The sequence below is a fragment of the Thamnophis elegans genome, chromosome 12 (assembly GCF_009769535.1).
Source record: "Thamnophis elegans isolate rThaEle1 chromosome 12, rThaEle1.pri, whole genome shotgun sequence".
Taxonomy (NCBI): Eukaryota; Metazoa; Chordata; class Lepidosauria; order Squamata; family Colubridae; genus Thamnophis; species Thamnophis elegans.
In genome coordinates this window covers 10,394,684-10,415,236 of record NC_045552.1, presented here as the reverse complement: position 1 = coordinate 10,415,236, position 20,553 = coordinate 10,394,684, and the positions used below count along the sequence as shown (strand labels likewise).

At 43.5% G+C, this 20,553-nt stretch overlaps 1 protein-coding gene across 1 annotated transcript in view; it reads right to left on the bottom strand.

Annotated features, from left to right (window-relative positions):
- Nucleotides 1-12,228: 12,228 nt before the first annotated feature.
- The window catches only part of FXYD1 (FXYD domain containing ion transport regulator 1), a 38,525-nt gene continuing 30,200 nt past the window's right edge, over nt 12,229-20,553 (bottom strand). Inside the window, exons 5-8 of the mRNA XM_032227498.1 lie at nt 19,955-19,991; nt 17,174-17,223; nt 14,936-14,973; nt 12,229-12,618 (exon numbers count right to left, since the gene is read on the bottom strand). Of these exons, the coding sequence (XP_032083389.1) occupies nt 14,951-14,973; nt 17,174-17,223; nt 19,955-19,991 (110 nt within the window). The 3' untranslated portion in view covers nt 12,229-12,618; nt 14,936-14,950. The remainder of the gene's footprint in view (nt 12,619-14,935; nt 14,974-17,173; nt 17,224-19,954; nt 19,992-20,553) is intronic.

Below are 20,553 nucleotides of genomic sequence, written 5' to 3'. Positions count from 1 at the left end.
CTGTAGGTGTGGCCTTCTTTGTGGGAGTGGCTTGCCAGCCATGTGACCGAGTGGGAGTGGCTTGCCAGCCATGTGACTGGGTGGGCATGGTCAACTTGTAAAATGTGGTGAAACTCATTTAACAACGCTCTTGCTTAGCAACCAAAATGTTGGCTCAGAAACTCTGGCATTTGAAGCACACAAGTCTTAAAGCTGTCAAGTTACAAGCCCTTGCACCCCTAACCCTTTAGGGGAAAAAACCCAGGGGTGTTTAAACTTGACAGCTTTAAGACTTGTGGACTTCAACTCCCAGAATTCCTCCTCTTATCTTGATGATGTGCAGATGGGCAGCGGGAGGGAGCTGAAACCGGTTCTAAATGGCACTGTAGATTTGTGGAACCTCTTCTATAGAAGAGGTTAGAACTGGCAGGAACCCACCCCTGGTCCTCTGGCTGTACTAGCCTTAACCACTAGACTGAACTGCCCATTCTTGGCATTCTCTGGAGCAAGAGACAAGGCTGGAGGTGGTTATTGAGGGAGGGATCCAGGTGGCAGCCACAACAGGGCAGTCAAGGCCTCAACTTTGCAGGTAAAAAAAATGGGCACGTCTCAGGACCCCAATCATTACAGATTAATAGAGTTGGAAGGGACCTTTTAGGTCATCTATTCCAAACCTCCCACCCAGGAGAACCTACACCATTTTTGACAGTTGGCAGTAGGGTCTCTTGAAAACTTGTGATGAAGTGATGAAGCTCCCACAAGTTCTGAAGACAACTGTCAGGCCTGCAATTATATTCCTTTTAGAATTTTGGCCTGCCACACTTTCTCCTATTTCATTATGCTTTCTTTTTAGTATAGTTGATGGGAGGGGGGAATAGACAGGAGTAGGATTGTGGAATGTATTGTTATCATTCTTTTCTAGAAGCTCAAGGTCATCTTTTGTCTCCGTACTTTCACACCTGATCGGAAGCAGCTGGGTGTGGATGCCAGCATGGAAGAAGAAGATTGGACCATGTGATGAATTGTGGGTGTGGGGACAAGATCATGAACTTTTAACTGGGTGGAATTCTGTTGTCATTTCCAGAATTGGGATTAACCCAGATGTGCTAAAATGTCTGCTTTATTAAATTGGAACTTTAAGGATCGTTTTGCCTTGGACTCTGATTTAATTCTACATGATACTTGGAACGCTGACAACAACTTCTGTTCCATTGGTTGATTGTTCTCCCTGTCAGAAAATTTCTCCCTTTCTAACCATTATTCCTTGTCTGGCCTTCGGGTGCTTTGGAAAATAGCTTGACCCCTTCCTCCTCTCTGTGGCAGCCCCTCAAATTATTGGAAGACTGCTATCATGTCTCCCCTGGTCCTTTTCTTCATTAGACTAGCCATGCCCAGTTCCTATAACTGTTCTTCACATTTTTTAGCCTCCAGTCCCCTAATCATCTTGATTGCTCTTCTCTGCACTCTGTCTAGAGTTCAACATCTTTTTTAGAGACTGGTGACTAAAACTGAATGCAGTACTCTAGATGTGGTCTTACTAGGGCTTTATAGAGTGCTATTAGTACTTGATCTTGATTGTATCCCTACGTTAATTCAACTTAGTACTGCGTTGGCTTTTTTGGCTGCCGCCGCAAACTGTTGACTCATATTTAATTGGCTGTCCACTAATCATGGCTATTCTCTTGATATTTTTACTTCTCCCCATTTGTGCACAATGCAGACAAGGACATGAGAGAATTCAGAGGCCTACCCCGGCCTTCTCAAGCCTTGGCACCAGTGGTGATTTCCTACCAGTTTGGCTGAACTGGTAGTGGTTTGGCGCCCTAGGTTGCCGAGGTGGCACAGTGGTTAGGGTGCAGTACTGCAGGCCACTTCAGCTGACTGTTACCTGCAGTTCGGCTGTTCAAATCTCACCGGCTCAGGGTTGACTCAGCCTTCCATCCTTCCGAGATGGGTGAAATGAGGACCCAGACTGTGGGGGTGATATGCTGACTCTGTAAACCGCTTAGAGAGGGCTGAAATCCCTATGAAGCGGTATATAAGTCTAGCTGCTATTGCTATTGCTATTGCTATTGCTATTGCTATTGCTATTGCTATTGCTGGAACCAGCAGTGACCCAGGCTTGCCATACCCCTGAACCGGTTCTCCCAGCAGCAGTGTAAGTGCTGCCATCTTGTTTTTTGCTTCTGTGCATTCGCAGAACAATTTTAATCATTTAAACATTGTGCATGCTGAGGCAACACGCATCAAGCATGCGCAGCACTCATCAAGCATGTGCAGTACTCATCAAGCATGTGCAGCAAGCATGTGCAGCACGCATTAAGCATGCACACATCACGCACACAAGTGAACTGGCAATAACCCACTCCTGCTTGGCAACCTGCAGAGAGATGGACTTCAACTCCCAGATTTCTCAGCAATGCTGAGGAAGCCAAGGGAAAGTTGGACTAAGCCAAGCGGCCCTAATGACCACCTACTTATTAGCCAGTCACATGACCACAGAGATGTCTTTGGACTGCGCTGGCTTTTCAACTTTGAAATGGAGATGAGCGTCGTCATCCCCCCCCCCAGAGTCAGGAACGACTAGCACATATGTGCGAGGGGAACCTTTATCTTCACCTAAGTAGGTCAAGAGATATTGGAGAGCTGTGAAGCCCTCCAACGCTCCCACAGAATAAAAGTCCTGTTTCATGGCTGGTTGATAGAACAAAACAAAATAACAGAGTTAGAAGGGACCTTGGAGGTCTTCTAGTCCAACCCCCTGCCTAGGCAGGAAACCCTATACCGTTTCAGACAGATGGCTATCCAACATCTTCTTAAAGACTTGCAGTGTTGGGGCATTCACAACTTCTGGAGGCAACTTCTGTTCCACTGATGAATTGTTCCAACTGTCAGGAAATGCCTCCTTAGTTCTAGGTTGCTTCTCTCCTTTGATTAATTTCCATCTACTGTTTCTTGTCCTGCCCTCAGGTGCTTTGGAGAGAATAGCTTGACCCCCAATACCAATGTTGATGACAAACCCGGCAATGGAGGACTCCTGCCAAGCTATCTCTTCAGCTCTACACGGTACAATCTCCTTTCATCTTTTTTCACATTTCATCACACTCTGATTCCACTCCACACAGCCCCGTTGTTTGGCTGCCAAGAGATAACGGGAAGTCAACATCCAAGGTTGGCGGTCCCAGTGTGCAGGACTTAAGGTGCACAAAATGGCCTTCCCTTTCCCCTTTGACGTCTTCGCAATGTTTCCATCCAAGCCAGAGTTGCGTGGCGCAGCTTGAGAAGGCTGAACAAGAAAGCCCAGAGGGACTATTTATTTAAAACTTTAGGAAGCTACGCAATGCCTGAGTCCTCTGAGCCCAAGTGCAAGACGCAAAGCGCAATATTTAAAAAAGGAAAAGGAAAATAAAAAAAACAGATGAAATGGTACTGCACACCAGAACAACTAGACACAAGGACAGTTTTTTTCCCCAATCCCTTCACTCTGCTAAACAACTAATCCCCACAACACTGTCACATAATTTACTAAGACTGTATTACTATTATTCTTCTCTTACTTATCTCTTTCAATTTATTACTATAGCCATGTTACTTGTATCTTTCACTTATATTGTTTTTCTTGTTTCCTAACATAATTTGATAGCTTATTAGTAACCTTGACTATCACTAAGTGTTGTATCTTTTTATTCTTGATGAATGTATTTTTATTCTCCTTATGTACACTGAGAGCATCTGCACCAAAGACAAATTCCTTGTGTCTCCAATCACACTTGGCCAATAAAGAATTCTATTCTATTCTATTCTATTCTATTCTATTCTATTCTCTTGTTCTTGATGAATGTATTTTATTCTCCTCATGTCCACTGAGAGCATAAGCACCAAAGACAAATTCCTTGTGTGTCCAATCACACTTGGCCAATAAAGAATTCTATTCTATTCTATTCTATTCTATTCTATTCCATTCCATTCCATTTCATTCTATTCCTTATTTTATATTCTATTCTATTCTTCTCTTCTTTTCTCTTCTCTTCTTCTCTTCTTTTCTCTTCTTCTATTCTATTCTATTCTTTATTCTATTCTATTCTGAATGTGACTGTGTGTTTGTCTGATTGAACTTGAGGTTAAGGAACCATTTGTGAGGATAAGAAATATTACGAAAAGTCAGCTCTGACTAACCCTAACCCTAACCCTAACCCTAACCCTAACCCTAACCCTAACCCTAACCCTAACCCTAACCCTAACCCTAACCCTAACTCTATTCTATTCTATTCTATTCAAAGGTGCCAATGTGGACAGGTTAATGATGGAACTTAAAAGATAAAGGGGAAACAGTATTACTCAACATGGGAATTATGGTATAAATGGTTAAATAACAGATGCAGAGATTAGAAACTTAATAATGAAAGAAGATCAACAAACAAGAAATACAGAAATTATATATATATATATATATATATATATATATATATATATATATGTGTGTGTGTGTGTGTGTGTGTGTGTGTGTATGTGTATATGTATGTATATACATATGTATGTATGTATGTGTGTGTGTGTGTGTGTGTATTGTAAGCAGTGTTAATATTGGACTGTACATGACTATTGATTAAAATGTATAGAATGTGAAATATATAGAGTGTTATTGTACAACTATGACAATATGGGATATATTACTATGACATACAATAATTATGTATTTAAAAGAGATTATGCTGTATGACCATGAGAATAATGGGTATGATCAGGGTGTATAACACTGTGCATATTTTAAAAGGATTTGATACAGCCAGTACATTGCCGTTGCAAAACTGGAAATATGATATAGAATAAAGGAAAATGCATAATAAAAAATATTTTTTTAAAAAAACATCATTAGTATACATGCCTTTAAGAGAAACATTCTCTCAGGGATGCAAAGCAGAATTCAGTTTTTAGGGGTTTGTAAATGCTTTGATAGGAGGCGGTGGCTCAGTGGCTAAGACACTGAACCTTGTCGATCAGAAAGGTCGGCAGTTCAGCGGTTCAAATCCCTAGTCCCGCATAATGGAGTGAGCTCCCATTACTTGTCCCAGCTTCTGCCAACCTAGCAGTTCGAAAGCACGTAAAAATGCAAATAGAAAAATAAGGACCATCTTTGGTGGGAAGGTAGCAGCATTCCATGCGCCTTCAGCATTGAGTCATGCCAGCCACATGATCACGGAGACGTCTCCGGACAGCGCTGGCTTTTCGGCTTTGTAATGGAGATGAGCACCGCCCCCTAGAGTCAGGAATGACTAGCACATATGTGCAAGGGGAACCTTTACCTTGAATTACTTTGAAGTATCTTTTTAGTAAACCACCAGATGACATAAATCCAGAGAGTTATTTTTAAAGCGAATCTTCAGTGGTAGGAACAGCCAACCAGAAGTGAGACATCTATCTAAAGATAAGCACTGAGCAGATAACTTGAAAGCACTTCAGAAACATTTCATTATCCCTGATTTTAATACCTATCAACTTTTCAGCTTTCATATCGATCAAGAGGGATTTTAAAATATCCTGCTTTATGATATGTTGCCCGAGCTTATTTGTCCCTTTTGGGAACTGTTCCAAGAAGACCAGCCAATGAACAGGAGGGAATGGGCTTAAAATAACTCACAGGATTATTATAACGAATAGTGTTAATTGCAGGGATAATTAAGCTGTGTGCAAATCTGGGACCGCAGGAGTGTGGGATTTGTTGGCAAAGTGTGATCTTTGCAGAGTGCTCTTCTTCTTCACCACGTGATCTCAGCTGCAAAGATACCAAGGAGAGAATTTGGTATACCTACAGCAGGATGACTGTGTGATCTAATGGGTCTTTGGGAGGTAATTGGCAGCAGGCGGTCTCTCAAGTACCCAGATCCAATACCATGAAGTGACAGCCACGTTCCAAGGTTTGGAGAAAGTTACAATGGTTGGACTCCCAATTCCCAGAATTCTCCAGCCAGTATGTGCCTGGGTAATTCTGGGCATCTTAAAGTTGCTGATATTGAGAAAGAGGGCGGTCTTTGTATACTAAGAGATTCCTTGGGTGAACCTCTCTTTGGGGAGCATTTCATGCTCACTTAAAAGCATCCATCAAATATTTCCCCAATTCCTTTGGCAATTTAAATTGCCAGAGACTCTTAACCCGTTTTAATTCTGCCGTAGCAGCTTCACATGGATGCCACTGTACTGTATTTACTCTGTGATTAATGTTCTTGAGGTTATCTTTCTGAAAGCAGCTTTGGGGTGGAGTTATCAAACGAAACATGATATGCTCTTTTTAAAAAATGAAATGAGAAATATCACCCAGACAGAGAATTTCTAACGCCCTGTGCTCCACAAGCTATAAAATACCTCTGCATTCCCCATTTCAATCCCATAAGGAAAGGCCCACAGATAATGAAGAATGTCACAAATGTTCTCTCTTATTTTAATGTCCCCCGCTTGTTTTAAGAGATAATTCAGAGCTAAAGAAAATTAGTTCATTGATTGAAAAGGGCAATTAGAAAGCATGACACAGCAGACTGCATAAAAACAAAAAAAAGTCCCTTTCTAATATCTTCTGCTCCTTCAGTGAGTCCCCAATGCCCTTTCTGATTAAAAAGTCTTATTTATTATGGGGTTGCATCCATTTTCCATGTTGTTTTATTAGTTCCCATTCAATCATTTTGGTTCATCTTTGCAATTCTAAGACATTTGTTCTTATTGTAGCAACTGCCCACAATGCTAATGGTTTAGTCCAGGGGTAGTCAACCTTTTTATACCTACCGCCCACTTTTGTACCTCTGTTATTAGTAAAATTTTCTTACCGCCCACCGGTTCCACAGTAATGGTGATTTATAAAGTAGAGAAGTAACTTTATTTTGTAAAATTTATAAAGCAGAGTTGCAGCAAACCCCTACCGCCCACCATGAAAGCTAGAACGCCCACTAGTGGGCGGTAGGGACCAGGTTGACTACCACTGGTAGTCATAACACTGCAGGATGGGAAAAAGTGACATTACGAAACATCTTTAATTGGTCAGGAGGACAGTGAAATCTAGAAAGATTCCTCCTAAGCATGGTCTTTTTTCCACGCAAAGGACAACCCCAAATTTCACATTTACCGTATTTTTCAGAGTATAAGACGGTCAAAAGTATAAGACGCACCTAGCTTTTTGGGGGGGGGAACAAGGGGGGGGGAAATCTGCTTCTGCCTCCCAGCAATTTGCCTCCATGCAGCAAACAGCAAGTTTCACTTTCAATTTCAGCACGGCCCTCCCAATCATCAGCTGTTTCAGGGATTGCCATAGCCCATTGCCGGCTCCGCAAGTCCCATTTTCCCCATTTGCTGCAAGGAAGTAAATTGCTGGGGAGGCAGAGGCCAAAGAGTGGGAGCCAGGGGGGGCCTACATTCAGTGTGTAAGACACATCAAAATTTTCACCCTCTTTTAGGGGGGGAAAGGTGCGTCTTATACTCTGAAAAATACGGTAAGTCGTCATCTTTTTCTAACGACCACATAATTACTTGCTGGGTGGAGTCTGGGCAACTGAATGGAGCATTGAGTATTTACTGGCCCAATGCCCTTCCTGTCGCCAATGCGGAGTTTTGTTCAGCAGATCTATTCACAGTGTGCAAAGAAATAACTGCCTCTACCTAGGATCAAACTCGCAGCCTCCTGATTTTGAGGTGGGAGCCCTACCTCTAGGCCACTCTACCACTCAAAATTTCACATTTACCAGTAAAGGCTCCGCAGAACCTGATGAAAACCATGAATGAAAGCAGAGGTGAAACATCAACACACAAACACACCCTTCCCCTTACATCAGTTAATTTCACTGATCTTTTAATGAGTAAGAGAGAACAGGGGTGACTCCCAGAGAGGAAACATGGCTGAAATGAGGTGTCCATGTCCATCCAGATTCCTCGTTGGCGCACTATGATTGGGGAGTCACACCGGATCAAAATCAGCCTGCGACAGAGCATTTTCATTTTACAAAACACTCTTGCCCCAAAGATCTAAGGTACAAACATATAAACCATGAGGCTTCATTCAAGAAAAGCTTCTCTTTTTTTGGCATGAAGGATGTTAATAGATGTATTTGGGTTGACATGGTTCTAGAGTCTTAAACCCCTTGAATTTTGGCAGGTGAATGTTAGTTGGTGCTGCCCTCAACTGGAGAGAAGACAAACTGTCCAAGGGGGAAAAAAATCAATTTAATGATCTGAGATCCCCAGCCGGGGAATTCTGGGAGTTGCAAGTCCGCACATCTTCAAGCGGCCACAAGGTTGAGAAACCCTGATCCAAGATTTAATATCACCAAGGATTCCTCAGAGTGAGTCATTCAACCTTTCGCTCCACTGTCATCACTGTTAAATTAAACCTAGCCAGATTTAGAAGAGCTATAAGCAGAGGTAAACGATTTTGAGTCCACGTCACAGGCAGAAATCTCTTGGAGCTGTCCTCACTGATTAGCTGCCTTCTTGACTGGAGTGGATTGCAAGCTGAGAAGGGTTTTTTTTAAAAAAAAAAACTGGCCAGATTCCTCTACGTAGCTCTATTAAAACCGTGTTTTTTTTTCAGTCTGGGGTCCATCAAGATATAATTTCCTCACCTGACTCAGTCAGCCAAATTTGCTTGGTTAACCTTTGTATGCTACAGTAGCATCTTTGGAGGGGGAAAGGGGTAGGATTCAGCCGTTTTGGACCGGTTCGGGCGAACTGAATACTCATTTTACATCTGGTTCGCCCAACTGGTATTTATAAGGTCTGGACCCTGATCAGCTCCTCTCAAGAATCTCTACGTGGCCAGGTAAGTGCAGGGCCCGCGTGAAGTTCAGGAAGTCTGAAAATAGGCCCATTTCCAGCCTTCAGAGGGCCTCCAGACCCTAGGGGAGGCCGTTTTCACCCTCCCAGAGTCTTGAGAAAAGCCTCCAGAGCCTGGGGAGGGTGAAAACGCCCCCCCCCCCGTGGTGCAGGAGCCCAAGTAGGCCATGCCCACCATGGCCACGCCCACCCAGCCACTGGGTAAAGAACTGGTCACTATAATTTTTGAATCCCACCCCTGAAGGGAGCGAGAAAGCAACATAACCTAAGCCCCACCCCTTTTGCGATGCATCGTAACATCTCCAGCATGTTCCAAATGGGTGGAGCTTGTAGCACAGTGATACTCATCAGGATGTTGAAAGGCACCCCTTGGTACGATGTCAGAGCTAAAGGCCCTTTGAAGCTCCACCCTTTCTCAGAAGCTCCACCCACTGAAGTCAGAGGAGGTGTCACAGCTTCAGGAAACCAGGAAGCCAGTACCTGCCTGGGTGCCGTAATCAAGGTGAGGCCTTCATGGGCCAAATCAGGTTCCCCATCCGTGCAATACACAAATGCATACGTGGGCAGCAGTGTACACCAGCTTCCCCCCATGGCGAGGGCTCCAGTTTGGTTGATCTTGATTTGATTTGATTTGATTTATTGCATTTCTATGCCGCCCTATTCCCAGAGGGACTCAGGGCGGCTCACAAACCAAAGTAAGGGGAGGGGAATACAAACAGGAGGAAAAACAACGGACAACAACTACAAACAATTTAAAAAACACTCAACAACCACACAATTCGAGCGGGGGCGGGGAACCCATCAGCCCCAGGCCTGTCGGAACAGCCAGGTTTTAAAGGCTTTGCGGAAAGCCTGAAGGGTGGTGAGGGTCTGAATCTCCACGGGGAGCTCATTCCAGAGGGCCAGAGCAGCCACAGAGAAGGCCCTCTTCCAGGTAGTCGCCAATCGGCATTGGCCAGTAGATGGAATTCGGAGGAGGCCTAATCTGTGGGATCTAATCGGTCTATTGGAGGTAATTGGCAGCAGGCGGTCTCTCAAGTACCCAGGTCCAATACCATGAAGGGCTTTATAAGTGACGACTAGCACCTTGAAGCGTATCCGAAGACCAATAGGCAGCCAGTGCAGCTCGCGGAGGATAGGTGTGACATGGGTGCACCCACAATCGCTCGTGCAGCTGCATTCTGGACAAGCTGAAGTCTCCGAATGCTCTTCAAGGGCTGCCCCATGTAGATCTCCCAAATGTAATACCTCTTAGCCGGCAGAACCAAATGCATGGTTGAAAAAAGGCAGCCAGAAAAACCTCCCAAATCCAAGCTCACATTCTTTCCCCCCTCATCAGTTAAGAATATTGCTTACTTCTAAGAAGCCCCCGTTATCCCTCTGCATTATATACCTCGGATACATTTGAGGATGCTAGAAACTCTCCAAGCCGGCATCCAACCAGAACACGAAGATTTCTGACTGCAACCCTGGTCCCAGCTATTAAAAACCACAGGCCCCTGGGGAACTCTGAAAATCACTGTCAGCCTATTAAGACTGCATTATTTATCATCACTTCCAAGAGACCAGCCTCCCTCTGTCTCCCTACCCCATCTTCTCTTTGAACCTTTCCTCCCTTTCCTCTCCGCTCAGTGGGAAACACTGTTGTCCTCAACTGGCCACCGGAGGCGGCGAGGGGGGAGAGACCCAGAGGGAAGTTGCCCTTCCTCAGCAGATTTCTAACACCCCCCCCCCCAAAAAAAGCAGCCTTTTCAACCTCTTACATTGCAAAGCTTCATCCCTAGAGCTCATCAGCTGGGTGAATCGGTGGATGAGATCACCATCCCCGCAAGAAAGGATCTGCCGAAGATGGCAGGGTCACTCTCCAGCAGCAGCAAATGGGAAAGGCAAATTAACTGTCTGAGAGGGTGAGCTGCAGACAATCCTGGCTTTAAAAGATTCTATACATGGATATATATATAAAGGAGGAGAGCCTGTGGCTTTGTGGCTAATATAACTGTCTGATATGTAATACAGCCCAAGTTCAATTCCCAGTATGGGTATGGCTAGCCGATGAGAGCTAAATAGCTTGAAATAGATCTATACTAGTCTCTATTTATTTATCAGCACAATTGCAATACAAATAACATAAAAAAAGAGTGAGCCGATAGACAGAAAAGGGAAGCAGTATGCTCCCTCCCATATTTGGGCATACCAGGGGTTGTGACATAATACATACCTATTTCCCTGGCTTAGCTGATAAAGGAGGCGAGCCGGTGGCTTAGTGGCTAATATAACTGCCTGATATGTAATACAGCCCAGGTTCAATTCCCAGTAAGGGTATGGCTAGCTGATGAGAGCTAAATAGCTTGAAATAGATCTATACTAGTCTCTCTTTATTTATTTATCAGCACAAATGCAACACACACACACACATGTATATATATTGCTAACTACCCATTTAGAAGTTGACCTAGGGCAGGCACGAAATGCTATAATGTTCGCTAATGGTTCGGAACTGGGAGCGTGCACGAGTGGTGCTTCTGCGCATGCACATAACCTTCTGTGCATGCAGTGTGCCTTTGATGACATCTGGGTGGGTGGGTGGAGCCTCCTGCCACCTCTCCTGGTTCACCTGAGCCGGGGCAAACCGGCAGAATACAACCTCCGACCTAGGGGTGTCAAACACAGTTTTATGGAAAGACACAGAGGGCAAAAAATATGGTTTTGGAAAGTTTCTCATCCCCTTCTCGGATTGCAATCCAGATTGGCTGTGCGATCTCAGTGGCACCACTACGAACCATAGAGAACACCAATGAAATAACGCCTTATGCCGGATCAACCTCAAGGCGGGCTTTTCTTTGGCGATAAGGGGGAAAAAATTCAGGATTTCTCAACTCTGTTGTTTTTAGAACGATTGCCTTGGTTGGGGCCCCAAATTGATCTCGTGGTAGCAATTCTGGTTAGTTCTGAACGGGGAGGGGACCATCTGCAAAACCGAGGATGGTGGATTGAAAACTTGAGCAACAAGTAAACTGTTTCTCTAAAGCAGAGGTGAAATGCTCTGAAGTCTGCTAACGGTTTGCTATGTGCGCTCATGAGCACCAAACACGTGTTTTGCTCGCATGCACACCGGATTAAGAAAGGTACTGAGCTGGCAAAAGTAAGTAGAACAGCAAGGGGGGAGGAAACAGCTGTGCCGCAGAGTTTGGATTCGCTAGAAAGCAGGATTTCCCCGAACCGGTAGTAAAAAAAAAACGCTTTAAAAAGGTTTTTTAAAAGTTCTGATGACCAGCTGTGTCACAATCACAATTTCTAAAAATTTTTTACTACTGATTCGGGCGAACCGGTAGCATTTTTTACTACCGTTTCGGGCACACCAGCCTGAACTGGTAGCATTTCACCCCTGCTCTAAAGCTGCTGAGAGAACTGCACAGATGCAGCCACCAGGAGAAGAACTTGACTCAAGGAATTATTTATTTATCCAGAAGCCCAAGGGGAGATTTTTTTTTAAAGGGGAAGAGCTCAGACAGGGGCCTACTGTAAAAAGCAGCTTGAGCTGAGCTCAGGAGTTGGAATCCTTCATGGTCACTCGAACGTGGCTGAAGGCCAACGGTTAGGAGGCTGCCCTCCCTCTCCGAGAAGCAGCAGTGGACTTCAAGCAAGCAAGCCAAAACAGGAGGGGAAGGTCTTGGTAAGGGGGCTCAGTTGGGTTGGGATGACCCCGGAGGCAACCAGTTCTGGAATTCACTGGAGTGGTGGCAAGCAACGGGGCCTTGCTGGGAGAACTAAGGCCAGGCAGAACAAAGGAAGGGGCGTTCCAGATCCAGGAGGATGACATACAGCTACCTGGGAGGAGGAGAGAAAAGGAAAGAAATGAGGCACAGTGGAGAGAAAGTTGACATTCAAATAAAAAAGGAAGAAGCTCAGGACCCAAAGTGATATAGGATGAGACCCCCGTTCCAGCCAGACAACGAATGCATCTTGTGTTGGAGTTATCCTCACTTGTTTTCCAGATTTATTCAAAACATCAAACAGCTCAGCTGCTGGTCCTTTTTCAGCTTAAAACTCCTGATCCGAATATTGCTTCAACTTTGGCTCTGTTACAATTCAGACCCAGAACAACGCATAGCTTAGTGCTGCGATCCATCCTTAAACCTGCTTTTATTTATTTTTACCCCTCTCCACTGGCTGGCTCTTCGACAAGAGGCCTCCATTGCACGACCCACGTGGAACAAAAACAATGTCACTTTCCACAGGTTTGCATGTGCACCAGAGGTGGGTTCCTACCAGTTCGCACCTATTCCGTAGAACCGGTTCGTCAAATCTACCGAACCGATTAGAAGAGGTTCCACCAGTGGACCCGGAAAGCAGGCTACACCTACAGAAGAGGTTCCAAAAATTTTTGAAACCCACCACTGGTCCTTGGATATGATTATAATACACTATCATGCTCATATTTATAAAACTCAGTGTGAAAGGCAAGGATGACTACTGCGTTTGTGGTGCAATCAGAACATTGCGTGTGTTGAAGTTGTTTAAACACAAACCAAAAATGCCTTTTAAGAAACAAGTTTACATCATATTCTTATGCATGCCAGTGCTGTGCGTGAGGTAATTTAAGGTGGTTCTGACAAGTGTCGTCGGCATCTTCATATCTGGTCACATGGGCGGCAAGCCACTCCCATCCGGTCACATGGGTGGCAAGCCACTCCCACAATGTACGCCACACCCACAGAGTAGTTTCGAACAATTTTTGAAACCCACCATTGATGTGCACGCACACCATTTAAAGTTTGGTCGTTTGCAGCTGAAAAAGGCGACCCCAGATGGAGTCACCTACACGAGCCAGTTCTCCACCGGGTAAACGATGGCTTGGCTCTCCAAATCTCACACAGATCCTTTTGTATAATTCCTCATCCAGTTTTGAAAATGAGAATCGCTGCTGCAATCAAGCAGTTGCAGCGGGATCCTGGGTTTTTTCATGTTTAAATCCTTGGCACAATTGTGTTTCATGTTTAAATCCTTGGCACAAATGTCAACAGAGGGGCTTCAACCAGAGTTGGCATTCAGCAGGTTCTGACCAGTTCTGGAGAACTGGTAGTGGAAATTATGAGTAGTTGGGAGAACCGGTAAATACCACCTCTGGCTGGCCCCGCCCCCATCTATTCGCTGGCTCCCAAGTCCCAGTTGATTGGAAGAAAATGGGGATTTTGCAGTATTCTTCCCCTGCCACGCCCACCAAGATACACCCATAGAAGCGGTAGTAAAAAAAATTGAATCCCACCACTGGCTTGGACTTTCAATCCCATTGCATGCTTAATTTCGTCTTGATTATTGCTGTGATCATCAAATGGCATACCTACCACAGAGGTCCAAAATAAAATAATCTTGAAAATTAAGACAAGACAATCTTTTCTACCCCCAAAATAGGAAGTCTAGACAGGGGTAGAAAAACCTGTCTTGCCTACCTCCAAATGCCATGTTATCAACAAAGCAAGATGCCCCTCCTTTTTTTAAACAGATGAGTTATTTATAACAAACTAAACCCAAACAAAGTTAGTTTTCCTTTTAGAATCAACTAGTGCTGATAACCCGGCTTTGCCCTGATATTTATTTATAGGGGGGAAAATGTCCGGACCAATGTAATTTCTAATGTTGGATTTTCCCCCTTACCAGAGGGAGCCCCCTTGTGGAGTAGTGAAGCCATTACCACGGCAACTCCACTGCACTGTACAGTAGACATCATTTTACCGCAGTACAGTAGAAGTCACTGTAAGGCACAACAGGCTGTATTGTAACAGAACACACACCCTGAGGGGTGTTACGGGTGTCTTACCCCAACCGTATTTGTCTCCAGAGAATAAGTCATCTGTGTACCAGGTTTTGGTTGAAATTGCTCGAGGCCTTCCAGAGTTATGCTGGAACACGCACACATACACACACACAGCCATTTTTATATAGATAGATAGCTATAGTACCTACATGAACAAGTTCTCCGTTCTTGAGACCATTTAGATCTTACAGAAGAGAAAGGGGAACTAAATGTTGCATTTTGCACAGAGCAACGAAGGCGGCAATTGATGGTAAAACCACAAGAGTGAGGGGAATCAAACTGAAGTTAGATCAGAAGGGTCATTTTTCATTTCATCTGCAAGCAACTCACCAGTTCCCATGTCTTCTATCTCATCCTTGTAGATAAACCTAGTGAGAATTCAAAAAGAAAAAGTCTGATTTTTTTTTACAAGGCCTTTCCCCGAAGCGATTTTTTCTCTCCTTCAACAAACACACTTTAAGCTAAGTTTCCTCCGTGTCTGTGGCATGATATACCCAAAGAGTTTTAAAAACCATCTTGGTTCAGAATGCCACGTGCAACAAATGTAAAGAGGCGACCATTTCATCCCCTGGAGAAGATTCCTAATTTTCACTGCCCCGCTCTGTGCTGCCCCCAAAGTACCCCTAGTTTGGAAACTGCGCACCGCACAAATTAATCATCCTTTTAAAGGACATCTAAGAGATTTCCTTACATCTTACCAAACTTAATGCCGGTCTATGATGATATTAAGAAGAGACTGGATAACCATTTGTCTGAAATAGCATAGGGTTGTGATGGCGAACCTGTGGCAGAGCCCTCTATAGCAATAGCAATAGCAGTTAGACTTATATACCGCTTCATAGGGCTTTCAGCCCTCTCTAAGCGGTTTACAGAGTCAGCATATCGCCCCCACAGTCTGGGTCCTCATTTCACCCACCTCGGAAGGATGGAAGGCTGAGTCGACCTTGAGCCGGTGAGATTTGAACCGCTGAACTGCAGATAGCATTCAGCTGAAGTGGCCCGCAGTACTGCACTCTAACCACTGCGCCACCTCGGCCCTCTCTGCTGGCATGCGTGCCGTTGCCCCAGGTCAAGATTTTCGTGGCGTTTCTTTCGTGAGCTTCTGTTTCCCTGCCAACAACGAAAGAGAAGCTCACAAAAGATCTTGCCGGTGTTGTCATCCCAGCAAGAGCCTTCAGGTCTTTGTTGTGCATGCGTGTGCACATGTCAGCGCACACGTGCATTTGAATGTGCGTGCACCTTTCCATTTGGGCATGTGCGCACGCAGAGTTTGGGCACTCGGTGTCTAAAAGGTTCGCCATCACTGGTATAGGGTTTCCTGCTTATCAAGGGGTTGGACTAGAAGACCTCCAAGGTCCCTTCCAATTCTGTTATTCTATTCTATTTTATTCTATTCCTTATTCTATTCTATTCCTTTCTATTATTTCTCTCTATCTATCTATCTATCTATCTATCTATCTATCTATCTATCTATCTATCTATCTATCTATCTATCTATCTATCATCTACCTACCTACCTACCCACCTACCTACCTACCTGTATCTATCTATCTATCTATCTATCTATCTATCTATCTATCTATCTATCTATCTATCTATCTATCTATCTATCTATCTACCTACCTACCTACCTACCTACCTACCTACCTACCTACCTACCTACCTACCTATCTATGCTGGTCTTGTTGTATTCGGGTCTTTTCCCTTGTAAGATTGATATTGTCTTGGCAACATTTCGGCGAGGTCTCACTCTTCATCTTCAGGCTGCTGTTTTCGGCTTAAAGTGTGGTCGGAGCTGCCGTCTTTCTATAAATCTTGGGGGGGGGTGGAGGGTTTGCTTTGTTTCAGTAAGTGTATTGATTGGCTGTGTGGTTGTATCATGATTGGGTGGTGGGTGGGGCTCCAGGCCGTTACAACACAAAACAACAACGGACCCACAGCCAGCACCAATCTACCAATCATGAAGCAACCACACAGCCAATCAATCCACTTACTGAAACAAAGCCAGCACTCCACACACACACACACACCATCAAAATTTATAGAAAGACGGCAGCTCCAACCAAGCTTTAAGCTGAAAACACCAGCCTGAAGATGGCGAGTGAGACCTCGCCGAAATGTTGCCAAGACAATCTCAATCTTACATGGGAAAAGACCTGAATACAACAAGACCAGCATACTTACACCCGTGAAAATCTACGAAAACACACACACACACACACACAATTTATACAATAATATCACCTTGCAGCACATCTTACATCTTTTACATTTCCATTGTGTTTCCTTTATCACTACATATCTATCTTATATAACTATATCCATATTTATATCCATATTTTACACATCTTATTTCGTACATATCCTGTTCTGTTCTGTTCTTTTCTAAAAGCAAGCTCAGTTTTCTTTCTCTTGTTCCCTTTGCTTAAGTTAGAGTTGCGCAGCTATAATCCTTTGAAATAAATATATAAAAAGTAATTATTTTTAATAAGTTCCCTGGCCTAGAAAAAGTTCTCCTGAGGAGAAAAGGGAAACAGAGGGTGGATGCGGCCACAGCTTGGCTCTTACGCCGGATTGAGTTGCGCAGAGTTCCTTCCTCTTCATCCGGTTCTCCGGTCCTGGGGGACAAAACCAAACCGTCACACGGGAGCTTCATCATAGCAACTAGTGAAAATTCTTTCCATGCAGAACAGGTTTAGAGCATTCACTAAATATCCCATACGCCACAAACCCCTATAAGCTCCGTAGCTCCTACATTTTACAGTATTGTTTTTCCCTTTTAAGGAACTGTTTCAGCTGATTGCAAAATGGCGGGTGTCCAAGCTTGGCAACTGTAAGATTTGTGGATTTCAACTCCCAGAATTCCCCAGCCAGCATGAGAGGAATTCTGGGTGTTGAAGTCTAAAAGGTAATGGTAACGTTTCCCCTCACACATATGTGCTAGTCGTTCCCGAGTCTAAGGGGGGGGGGTGCTCATCTCCATTTCAAAGCCGAAGAGCCAGCACTGTCCGAAGATGTCTCCGTGGTCATGTAGCCAGCATGATTAAATACTAAAGGCACATGGAACACTGTTACCTTCCCACCAAAGGTGGTTCCTATTTTTCTACTTGCATTTTTTATGTGTTTTCGAACTGCTAGGTTGGCAGAAGCTGAACAAGTATTGGGAGCTCACTCTGTTACATGGCACTAGGGGTTCGAACTGCTGACCTTTCTGATTAACAAGCTCAGAGTCTTAGCCACTGAGCCACCGCGACTGGTAGTCAAAGTCTACCAGTCTTAAAAGTTGCCAAGATTGGCTCAGAGTAAGGCTGAAAATATTGCCTTGCTAAATCATCGGAATGCAATGTGCTGGGAATTGTACTGGCTGAAAACAGAGGCAGAGTTATCAATGCAGGCGGCTCAGGGATGATGTCATTGGGTGCGGGACTTGCACAGGGAAAGAAAGCGGGGATTTTTTTTGTATAAAAGCTATGCTACAGCACCCCCTGCTGACATCCAAAAGGAATACCAATTTAGCCTACTAAAAGATAATGATAAACATAGATAGATAGATAGATAGATAGATAGATAGATAGATAGATAGATAGATAGATAGATAGATAGATAGATAGATAGATAGATAGATAGATAGATAGATAGATATAGAGATAGATATAGAGATAAATAGATAAATGGATAGAGATAGATGATAGATAGATAGATAGATAGATAGATAGATAGATAGATAGAGATAGAAATAAAGAAAGATAGATAGATAGATATAGAGATAGAAAGATAGAAAGATAGAAAGATAGAAAGATAGAAAGATAGAAAGATAGGAAGATAGGAAGATAGAAAGATAGAAAGAAAGAAAGAAAGATAGATAGATAGATAGATAGATAGATAGATAGATAGATAGATGATAGATAGATAAAGATAGAAAGAAAGAAAGATAGATAGATATAGAGATAGAAAGATAGAAAGATAGAAAGATAGAAAGATAGAAAGATAGAAAGATAGAAAGATAGAAAGATAGAAAGATAGAAAGATAGAAAGATAGAAAGATAGAAAGATAGAAAGATAGATAGATATAGAAAGATAGAAAGATAAAGATAGAAAGATAGAAAGATAGAAAGATAGAAAGATAGAAAGTTAGAAAGATAGAAAGATAGAAAGATAGAAAGATAGAAAGAAAGAAAGAAAGAAAGAAAGAAAGAAAGAAAGAAAGAAAGGAAGGAAGGAAGATAGATAGATATAGAAAGATAGAAAGATAGAAAGATAGAAAGAAAGAAAGAAAGATAGATAGATAGATAGATAGATAGATAGATAGATAGATAGATAGATAGATAGATAATGAATGTACACATGGGTGCAACAATATGCCGCAGTGGGAATTCTTGCCTTCCCTCCCTCCGGGTTGTTCGTGAGCTTCATTCATACAAGAGAAACATCCTCTGGAGAACTGCAAACTGGCCATCCCATTTTGCTCTTCATGCTATGCAGAAGATTATATCATGCTATGCAGAGGGCAGTGCTCCTCTCCGTTTCAAAGCCGAAGAGCCAGAGCTGCCCAAAGAAGTCTCCGTGGTCATGTGGCCGGCATGACTCAATACCAAAGGTGCACAGAACGCTGTTAACCTTCCCATCAAAGGTGGTCCCTATTTTTCTACTTGCATTTTTACATCCTTTCGAACTGCTAGGTTGGCAGAAGCTGGGACAAGTAACGGGAGCTCACGCCGTTATGCGGCGCTAAGGATTCAAACCTCTGAACTGCCGACCTTTCTGATCGACAAGCTCAGCATCTTAGCCACTGTGCCACCGTGTTTCCTGAAGTTAATAGGGAGTTGATTAACCAGTCTTTCTCTTTAAACAATCTGTGATACTCTTTTCTTCCCAATTTTCACAACTCTTATTTGCTGGTAGCACCCCACCAGCTTCCAAATCTCCAAGTTATGGTGAATCATCTGAATATTTCTACAAAGGTCAAAATTAAAAGCTCATTTATTGGGTAATTATCAACATCATGCTTACAAGTTAACCTTTTAATGCCCGGTCTCTCCCCTCTCCCAATCTCGGCATTCCAGAAAGAAAGCAATTATCAGCAGATGGACTAATTCAGAGAATGAATCATTGTGCTGGCCAGAATCTTCCCCAGCAGGGAGATAATAAAAGAAAATGGAAATTAAAGAGAATAAAGAAGAAGCAGGGTGTTTCAACTCTCCAAATAATTAAGATATTTGAACCACATCGCAAAACATCCTATTTGGCTTCCCCCACTTTTTTTTCATACTGTCCTTTGTCCATTTGAAACAACTTGGATAACCGCCGTTCCACTTCCCCTCCAAATTAACTTTATGCTAGGATTTTTACCTTTGCTGCTGGTTGAATTTGCAACGACAGTGCCGGCCTAGGAGAGAAAGAAAGGAAGATGAGTTGAGCAAGGACCCCAAAAGAATCTGAGCAGGGATGAGTGGGGTGTTTTTTTGTGAGAAGCACTATTTCACAGAATAACAGAGTTGGAAGGGACCTTGGAGGTCTTCTAGTCCAACTCTCTGCTCAAGCAGGAGATCTTATACCAGGGATCCTCAAACTTTTAAAAAATGAGCCAATTCATGGTCCCTCAGACTGTTGGGGTGCTGGACCAGCTGGGTTGGTGTGGTTAGGTGGGCATGTGACTGGGTGGGTGTGGCCAATTTAGCAGTCCATTAAACAATACACACAAATTAAACTTTCGTTTGTTTTGCTCCTGGGAGTGTTTTATTTGTTTTTGTTTCCATGTTGCTCTTTTGGTTGACTTTTCTTTTTACTAGATCATTTTTTAAGTTGTTTAGTGGTCCACTTCAGCAATTCTTCTCAGCCCCAAGGAGCTTACAATCAACAACTCTCTCTCTGTCTCTCTCTTTCTGCCTCTGTCTGTCTCTGTCTCTGTCTCTCTCTCTGTCTCTCTCTCTCTCTCCCCTGTCTGTCTG